Source organism: Engraulis encrasicolus, chromosome 19 (assembly GCF_034702125.1).
Source record: "Engraulis encrasicolus isolate BLACKSEA-1 chromosome 19, IST_EnEncr_1.0, whole genome shotgun sequence".
Classification (NCBI taxonomy): domain Eukaryota; kingdom Metazoa; phylum Chordata; class Actinopteri; order Clupeiformes; family Engraulidae; genus Engraulis; species Engraulis encrasicolus.
The window spans coordinates 1652070-1661786 of NC_085875.1; the positions used below are offsets into that span (position 1 = coordinate 1652070).

General features: G+C 51.1%; 1 protein-coding gene across 1 annotated transcript; it reads left to right on the plus strand.

The window, feature by feature from the left end:
- The first annotated feature begins 208 nt into the window (after positions 1-208).
- On the plus strand, positions 209-6964 carry pcare1 (photoreceptor cilium actin regulator 1). The gene is made up of 6 exons (XM_063183992.1): positions 209-947; positions 987-1362; positions 4234-5038; positions 5300-5615; positions 5700-6510; positions 6616-6964. Exons 1-6 carry the CDS (start codon positions 209-211, stop codon positions 6962-6964), a joined length of 3396 nt encoding a protein of 1131 aa, XP_063040062.1.
- Positions 6965-9717: the final 2753 nt, after the last annotated feature.

Below are 9717 nucleotides of genomic sequence, written 5' to 3' on the forward strand. Positions count from 1 at the left end.
ATGCATCCGTGCGGCTGAGCATCTGAACATGACGTGACACGAGGTGCCGCAGCAGGTGGATAGTCAAGAGAGGACACACACAAGGTTATTTCGTCATTCCGCAGGATTTGTTTTCTTCTCCTTTTGCCTTGTTTGCTGTGTTTAGCGTTTGCTTGGTCAACATTAGCGGAGTAACGTAGCGTGTAGGCCACTCGTGCGGGCTTCTGAGATGGGCTGTTCCCCGTCCAGGGGGAACCGTTTCATCAGGGCCAGGGACCCTCTGCCACCGGGACCCGGATCGGGCCAGGAGCCGGCAGCTGAGTATCCGCCGGACGACGACGGAGCTTGTTGTGAAGCCACTGCAGATGGAGAGCAGGGTTCCTGGACTTTGGTTAGCGAGAGGCAGCAGGCGACGGGCAAATACTCCAGCATCGCCCTCTCGGCTAAGAAAGCGGTCAGCGAACTGGGCGGGGATCTCTTGGAGAAACTCGCCCCCCAGGAGATCGCGGCTGACATTCTGTCTCAGCTCAAGCAGCAGCACATGAATGGGGGGGTGGACACTAATCCGGAACCAGCAGCAGCAGCAGCTGACAACAAAACCCCCAAAAGATCGAAATCTAAAAAATCCGTGAAAGGACTTAAAGGGAGCAGCAGCAGCAGGAAAAAGGAGAAAGAGAAAAAGCCTCCTCCTGCTCCGCCTCCGGTCCCGGAAGTGAAAGTGGACTTCCCGGAGCTGCTGGTGAAGGCTCACCAGGCGGCCTACAGCTACCTCAACCCCAGCATCACCAAGTACGAGGTGCTGCTGGGCCTCCTTGACAACGCCGCCCAGACGCAGCTCCTGCTGCAGCCCATGGTGTCCTTCATGCTGATGCGCTACGAGGAGATCAACAGGGGCCTGGAGGAGATTGTGGACGAGGGAGAGAAACTCCTCAAAGAGCACGGCGAACACCTGGCGTGGCCTTGCCCTAGTATGAAGAACCTCTCCACCGTCGCCGCCCCCACGGCAGCAAAAAAGTCCTCTGGCACCAAGGCATCGGCCTCGTCATCGGCGTCGGCGTCCCCGACGACCGAACCGCCTCAACCGGATCTGCTCCAGCAGCTGCTCCAGTACACCGTCCAGCGGATGCACCTGGTGAGCCAATCGGTGAGCGGCGTGGGGGACGCGGCGCTGGAAGAGGCGGCGGACTACTTCACGTCCGTGACGGACGTCCTGGAGGACAAGCTGGCGGCGAAGCGGGCGTCGGAGGCCCGGCTCATGCAGCTGCTGTCGCGCGTGGAGGCGGCGTCGCTGCGCCGGCCCGGACCGGAGGACTCGGCACTGTTCAGCGAGGACAGCGGCATCGGCGGCGAGAGCGAGTCGCTGCTCGGCCTGGACAGACACAGGCAAGTTGCAAATGTACTGTAGGCCTAGTTACAGTGGTTCCCAAACTTTTTTTTCCTGCGCACCCCCTTTTACATTTCAGTGTGGTTTGCTGACCCCCTAAGCGAATGTTGCACAACCGCACATTTTGAGCAAACCTCATTTCCAATAGACATGACGTTTTTTCTGCCATGATTACAATGGAACTTGTTGCATGATAAGTCTAGGAGTTTGCACGCACCCCAGTTTGGGAAACCCTGGCCTAGTGGCGTTTTGGAGAGCGCGCACGTCCAGATAAAACAGGTGCTGGACTTAAACACGGATGAACCAAGAAAAGAAAGAAGGTCCGCACACTGTTGCTGCTCCCGGTTTACTAAAACTAGAGATGTACAGGATCCAAGATCCGGTTCCGGATCCGGCAGGATAATAGGGGTTTTTCAGACTATCCGGATCCGGTTCCAGGATCCAGGATCCGGTAGCCAAGGCTTTTAAGTCAAAATAGTTTGAGCCAACGTGATAAAAAGGGCCCACGTGTGTGAGTAGGCTATGTGTTTCAACCCTTTCATAGGATCCAGTATCCGGTTCCGGATCCGGCAGGATCTTAAGCAGTGGATCCGGTATCCGGCAGGATCCTAAAAATCAGGATCCGGTGCATCTCTAATTAAAACACAACGTTTCGACCAGTCTGGTCTTCGTCAGGTGTAGGTGTAACCGTAGGCCTACACTTGCCATGAATGAATGAAGGAAGCCATGGACAGCACTCTTCAGGGCCCTAGGTCTAGGTACTGTATAGGCCAGGGATGGGCAACTGGAGGCCCGGGGGCCACATGCGGCCCGCCTCCTTACTCAGTGTGGCCCTTACATGGATAAAACATGACTTTACAAAATAATGAGAAGATTTTTTTTAAAACACTACTGAATTAATGCATTGTAATTATACTGTTGACCGATAGAGAACACTATCGATAGTCAGTGAGCAACCAAATGCACCTCGAACTCTGCGAGTTGCTGACAGATCCGTGGTCATATGGCCCTCCGATGGTGGCGATTAAAAAGTGTGGCCCTCCTTAACTTGAAAGTTGCCCATCCCTGATGTATAGGCCTACTAAGAAGTTGGTTTAGGAGTAAAACAGGTTAAGTTAAGAGGTAAATCATCTAATAGAAGAGCCTGGAGTCTTCTATTATTTCCAGGCTCTTCTATTAGATGATTTACCTCTTAACTTAACCTGCTTTACTGCTGAACCAGCTTCTTAGTACCCTAAAGTTGTGTTTCCTAACCAGGGGGGGCAAACCCACCTCAGGGGGTATGTGGAAAATGTGATAATAACACATATATGGAGTGTAATCACATTGGGATAGGCAGACGAACAGATATAGAGCATGAAGGAGGGTTACTCATCATGTGACAAAGATGCGTAGGGGGTACACAGGACAAAAAAGGTTGGGAATCACTGCCCTAAAGTCTAAAGCAGTGGTTCTCAAACTTTTCCCATCATTCCCCCCTTTGGAGGTTTTCGGTGCTTCCAAGCCCCCCCCCCCAAGCAACAGTACTTGTACAGACTAATTTTACAATCGCTGCGCTGTGCAGAATCAAAGGAAAGGTGACTGGTGAGATAAAACAAAGAAGGACTGCAGTGGAATGTGTGTTCCTTTCCTATATGACAATTAATAATATAATGTTTATAATTATGTATATAATGCTGAAAACGTATTGACTTTTTGCGAGACAGGAAATCATTTCCTTAGGGGTGGGGGGGAATCAAAATCAGAGGTCACAAGCCCCCCCTGTTCTGCCTCCGCGTCCCTCCAGGGGGACTTACGCCCCACTTTGAGAAACACTGGTCTAAAGAGTGCTGTCCCCCGCTCATTCATTCATGTATGGTTTATGTGGTATTCAGCACCACCCAGTTAAGAACGGTGAGAATCATTAGGCGATAGTGTGAGCACGTCTCCTCCACTTTTCTATTTGTATGTCTTTTACAACTTTATCGATGATGAGACAGTTTGAGAGGTGGACAGGAAGCGAATGGGGAGAGAGATGGGTAGGGGTCGGCAAAGGACCCGGGCCGGGAATCGAACCTGGGTCAGCCGCATGGCAGACAAGTACCCTACCAGTTAGCCACGGCAGGGCCTCCTCCACTTTTCAACTGTACACTGAGCCCAGAGGCAGTGGTGGACAAAGTAAAAGGAAAAGTACTTTTGTGGTGTAATTACAACAGTAGCACATGATATAACATAGCTGTTACACCATTTACTCCATTGTACCTACCTATTGAGATGGACTGTGTTATTACTGAAAAACAATAAAAACTTAACAAGGACCCACCACAAACTCAATCCAACCCGTGCAGAATCAGCTTATCGTAAGAAAAGTACATTGGTCTACTTTTTACTCAGATAAGTTACCTGTGTTGGAAAAAAACTGTGTTTTACTTTTACTTTTACTTTCTCCACCACTGCCCAGAGGTCTTTTGCTATTGGAATGCTTCTAAAATGTGCCATTATTGCATTACATTACATTACATGACATTACACGTAGCTGACGCTTGTATCCCAAGCAACTTGCACTTATTTAGTTCAGGGTATTGGTAACTTACAGGCCCTGGAGCAATGTGGGGTTAGCTGCCTTGCTCAAGGACACTTCAGCTGTGGATGAAGGTGCTGGTATTGGTGGGATTTGAACCTGCAACCCTCTGATCTAAAGGCCAGTGCTCTAACCACTGAGCCACGGCTGCCGCTGATATGCTTCATTGCTTTTATGTATGTGTTAATTTTGTTTTAACCACAATTTTGTTCTAGGCACTTGTTCACAGCACTTTGGGTCAGTTTTGCACCGTTGTTAAATGTGTGTTACCAATAAAAGTTATTACTTACTTAACTTTACTCTCTTCCAGGCATCGGCGGGAGAGCTGTGAGTCCAGTGCCACTACTCGTACATCGGGGAGCAGTCCAATGGGCGTGGTCCCCACGCCGGCCCTCCTGAGAGGGGCGGGGCTAGGGAGGTTCAAACCCGCGCTGCAAAGGGGGTCCAGCCTCTCTCTCACCTCCTTGGACTCCTTCTGTAATCTCGCCAAGGACCAAGTGACCTCGGAGCTGCTTCGGAGGAGCATGGACTCCATTGACAACGATAACGACGAGGAGGAGGACGGGGACGACGAGAAGGAGGAGGGGAAAGAGAAAGATCGCAAGGACGACGGCGGGCGAGACGATGGTAACAATAAGTCGTCCCCGCGACACGCTGCCCATCAGCCGCGCCGTTTACCCTCCAGACGCATCGAGAATCCACAAAACATAGAAATGACGCTAAAGCTAAAGGATGCGATTAGCGGTCGCATCCGGTTCCTACCGTCGGAAAAGGTAAACTCGAACACGAACTCACCCTCCAAGACGAAGCAGCCGGAGAGTCCGAAGATCAGCAGGAGACAGTGGAGCGAAGGAGGGGCGGAGATGACGACGCCGAGGAGGCCTCAAACGCCCACGCCCAAGAGGAAGTCCACGGCGGTCCGACACCGGCGCGCGCACTCTGCCGACTCCATCCGGAAGGCGGAGGACCCCACGCTACTCGAGCTGGAGAGGACTCAGAAGGACCTGTCGCAGAGGATCGAGAAGATGAGCAAAGCGGAGGGCAACATCCGGAGCAACGGGCCTAAGGGAAAGGGGAAAACACAGCCGCCCGCTTCCACTTCCCCGTCCACGCCAGCTCGCGGCTTACAACCTCTGCAGAAGACCCCGCGCAGTCCCTCGAAATCCCATAAAAAACAACCATATCACAGCACACACAGCACACACAACACACACACAGGCAGCTCAGCGAAAGACACACACACAGGCAGCTCAGGGAAAGACAAGGAGGCGCAGAAGGAGTCGAATAGCGACAGCCAAAGCGAGCATAATAATAAGAACGATTCGGACGACAAGCTTGACGCGAAGCAAACCCCTTCAAGCCCTTTAACTCCACAGAGGCCTGCCGGGGGGGCGTATGGGGGGCGCAACAACGTCAAAAGACTCATAGACACGTTCAGCCAAGGAGTGGAGGAGGTACAACACACACCCGAGAACGCTAAAGTCCTCGGCCCCTTGAAAGGCGTCCTCAAATGCGGGGTGCCCATCATCCCCGGGTTAGGGGGCGCGGCGCTGGCAATCGGAAGCGACGACGGCGACGTCCGACGATCGGACTCGAGGTGCTCGGACAGACTGACCGACGTCGACATCGACAGCTTGCCGCCGCCACCTCTGGAGGTCCTCATGGACAACTCCTTTGAAAACGTCCACGTAGGCCTACATCACAGGTACACGCAGCCAGAGGAAGGAGGAGGTGGAGGAGGAGGAGGAGGAGCAGGAGGAGGTGGAGGAGGAGTAGGTGGTGGTGGTGGGGAGGTGGGTAGAGGAGGTGGGTACTCGCCTCTCCTCCGGAGACCCACGGTCACCCAGAGACTCCGCGCCTCCATGCAGTGTGTCAGCGTGCTGCCCAGCCGAGGCAACATGCGCCCAGGAGGAGGAGGCCCCCCCAGCAGCAGCAGCACCAACACCACCACACTGCCCCCTTGTGGAGCCCAGCAGGAATTGTCTGCTGCTGCTGCTGCTTCTGCTGCTTCCTACCAGGAGTCTACTATGACTGAGGTCAGTGCGGACAGTAGTGGTAATAGTAACGCATTTGGCTTCTCGCCTAAAAAGGTGCAGAGGATGGGGCTGAACGCGGGGAGAAAGAGTAGAGGACTGCAGCAGTCCCCCAGTAGACAGAGAGACAGCACCTCTTCCGATTCAGTGCCTTCCACTCCTGAGAGTAACGGCGGTCGTCATCATCAAACGACGGCCGCAAAGTCAAAATCCAAACGGGTGCGAATGCTGCCCACCACGCCGCCTGTTGTAAATCCCAGCAGCAGCCTCGTCACCGCAGCCCAGCGGAGACTTCCCAGCCCACCTGTGCTGCACCGAAAGCAGCAGCAGCCGACGCCTCCCTCCACCCCTCCCGCCACGCGCAAACTCCCAACACCACCCCCGGTAAGCCAAAGGAGACATGCCACCAGCCCCAACAGTGCCACCAGCAAGCAGAGAGACCAGCAGCCCGGTCCTGCTGCTGCCACATCATCTACCTCATACTCCTTTAAGACGCCGTCCCCGCCTGCCTCTCCAAAGACACAGAGATGGGGCCGGGACAGCAACAGCAGTAGGTCTCCGCTCGGCTCTCCAAAGACACAAAGATGGACGCGTGACTGCAGCAATAGGTCCCCACTTGGCTCTCCAAAGACGCAAAGATGGATGCGTGACAGCAGTAGTGACGCCTCGTCATCCGCCTCCGCCTCATCACGGGTGTCCAGCAACGCCCGTTCTGTGTTCTGTCCCGCATCGCCGTGCATGTTCGAGGCCAAGCCCTGTTGCTCTGTTCCCAAAAAGCCCCAGGCTTGGGCTTCCACGGAGAGCCCTCCCCCTCCGGCTCCGGCTCCGCCTACTGCCTACTTCTGGGGGGAGCGTGGGCGATTTCCCGTGTCGGTGCCCGGACGGCCCTACGTCAGGCGGAGCCAGTCGGAGCGGAGGCCCAGTCTGCATTCCGCCTCCTCGGACAGAACCAGCCCCTCCGTCGCCGAGACCTGCGGCAGCGAACCCACCATCGCCACCCAGCAGTGAGTACGAAGAGATTGAAGCCAGCGATTTCACACGCACACACACACACACGCACACGCACGCAGACACACACAGTACAGTGCGAGATTGAAGCAAGCACTTTCACACACACACATGCACGCAAACACGCACACACACACACTACAGTACGAGATTGAAGCCAGCATTTTCACACACACACACACGCACGCGCACACACACACACACACACACACACACACACACACACACACACACACACACACACACACACACTACAGTGCGAGATTGAGCCAGCATTTTCACACACACACACACACACACACACTACAGTGCGAGATTGAAGCCAGCATTTTCACACACACACACACACACACACACACACACACACACACACACACACACACACACACACACACACACTACAGTGCGAGATTGAAGCCAGCATTTTCAATCCTTTTCTTACAGTACACACATTCACTGTTGAAAAATACCCGCTGCCGGCCCTGCCGTGGCCAACCGGTGGGGCACTCGTCTGCCATGCGGCTGACCCGGGTTCGATTCCCGGCCCTTCCCCGTCTCTCTTTCTCCCCACTCGCTTCCTGTCACCACCTTCACTGTCCTGTCATAAATAAAGTAAAAAAGACCACACAAAAATACCAGCTGCCTCAGAATTCCAAGTTAATTTTAGTCCTTATTGTAAGTTGTGTGAAGCTTTGAATTGCAGCTTAGTGTTCAAACAACACACACAACTCCACACAACTTACAATAAAGATTTAAATGAACTTGGAATTCCGAGACAGCTGGCAAACTTGTGATTTCAAGTTAAACCATGCTATTGCCATTGCATGTTGCCATTGCATGTATAGCAGAATAAATTAACTATTGCAAGTTATCATGACTTATCACTGATATAGTTTTTTGCATAGTTTTTTCAATGTTGTACAGTCATTACACTGAGTTGAAGCTTTTTTTTATCCAAAGCGACTTACAAATATTGTACAGGGCATTGGTTACAGTCCCTGGAGCAATGTGGGGTTATGATGTGCCCTACTCAAGGGCAGTGCAGCCATGGATGGAGGTGTAGGGAGGGCTAAGGGTGGGATTAGAACCTGCAACCCTCTGATCTTAAAGTGATACTGTCCCATAAGCTCATATTAAACATCCCCTTGAGTTAAATTATTGAGTTTTATCTTTCTCCTGCACTTCCTGTCGTTCTCTGGGTATGGCAGTGCAAATTTTACCTCCAAGCTAGCAGTTAACATTGAGTCCTATAAGACTAGATAGCCGCCAGCTAACAATGGTTACCCATTGTGTATGTGCTCCTAAGTGGCACTAGTGCTGTTCTATATAGTAAACAGACCTGCCGACGGGGAGGGGGAGACAAAGGGGTACATTGTCCCGGGCCCAGGGAGACAGGGGGCCCAGGTATGGGTCCCCATTACATTGTATGTAGGCTATTAGGGGGGCCCTTTCAGATGACTTTGTCCTGGGCCCAGGGAAAGCTGTCAGCTGTATGCATTTAATTTCTATCCTAAAAAAGCATTACCAGGAAGTGTCACCACCACTTTAGCGACAACACAGTTGTCGCGCCATATAGGAAACTTTGAAGCCTTTTTTCTCAGTTTGCAGTTTTCAGAGTTACTGCATTCTTGTTTTGTAGGGCAGTATTGTGTGTCAGAGGTTTCAAAAGTAAATGTAAAAGTACATTCATGGTGTAAGTACAACACTAGCATTTGATATTACATAGCTGTTACACCTGTTAGTCTATTGGTGTTTCTCAACCTTTTCTTAGGCGGGGCACCCTTTCAAATCATGAAAAATGTCAAGGTACCCCAAACCAACAAGCCGTAACATGGCATCGCATCTGATACCACACAAGCTTAGAAAAGTAACACATTTTGAGACGTCACATGACATACGTTCTAAGTTGCAGCTGACGGGGCCACCTATATTTACTTTATTGTGTGTAAATGGCAGATGAAAGATTCCACTGACTAGCATTAACTTGTCAATTTAGACAAATATGTATTATATATAATGAATTTATCAGCCACGTTTCCCCGGCACACCTGTTGAGAAACACTGGTCTATTGTACCTTTTCTAATGAGGTAGATAGCCTGCACTAGACAGAAATGTTACAACCACCCGCTGCAACTGACAGCTGTGGCCTAGGGAGATGGTCTTGGGAAGGTTGCGGGTTCGAATCCCATTTGAATGTGAGCGGCAGAGGTGGAACGTAACTAAGTATTTTTACTTCGTTACTGTACTTAAGTAGATTTTTCTGGAATTTGTACTTACTTGAGTAAAAATAAAAATGCAGACTTTTACTTTTACTCAATTACATTTTTTGACAATTACTTGTACTTTCTACTCCTTACATTTTTAGAAGAAGACTTTGTTACTAGTTACATTTATCCTAGGTTTTCCTGTTGTGTTTCGTGGATATTTGAGTAGCCTCAGCTGCGGGCAGGGAGGCGGGACCAAGCCCCTCTTCCAAACTGACACCCAGACAGAAAAGATATTTTAAAACACATGAACAGAACTCATCATGTTCTAATAGAACCGAAAACCGTTGCAGAAACTTTTTCCTATTGGATCAAGTAGGCAGACATGGAGAAAGACAGTCATTGCGCGAGTAGGCCTACTTGTACTTTTGTACTCAAAAAGTACATTTAAAAGTTTGTACTTATGACTTTTACTTAAGTACATTTTTGGTAGACAACTTTTACTTTCACTTGAGTAATTTTTTCGCAGGGTACTTCTACTTTTACTT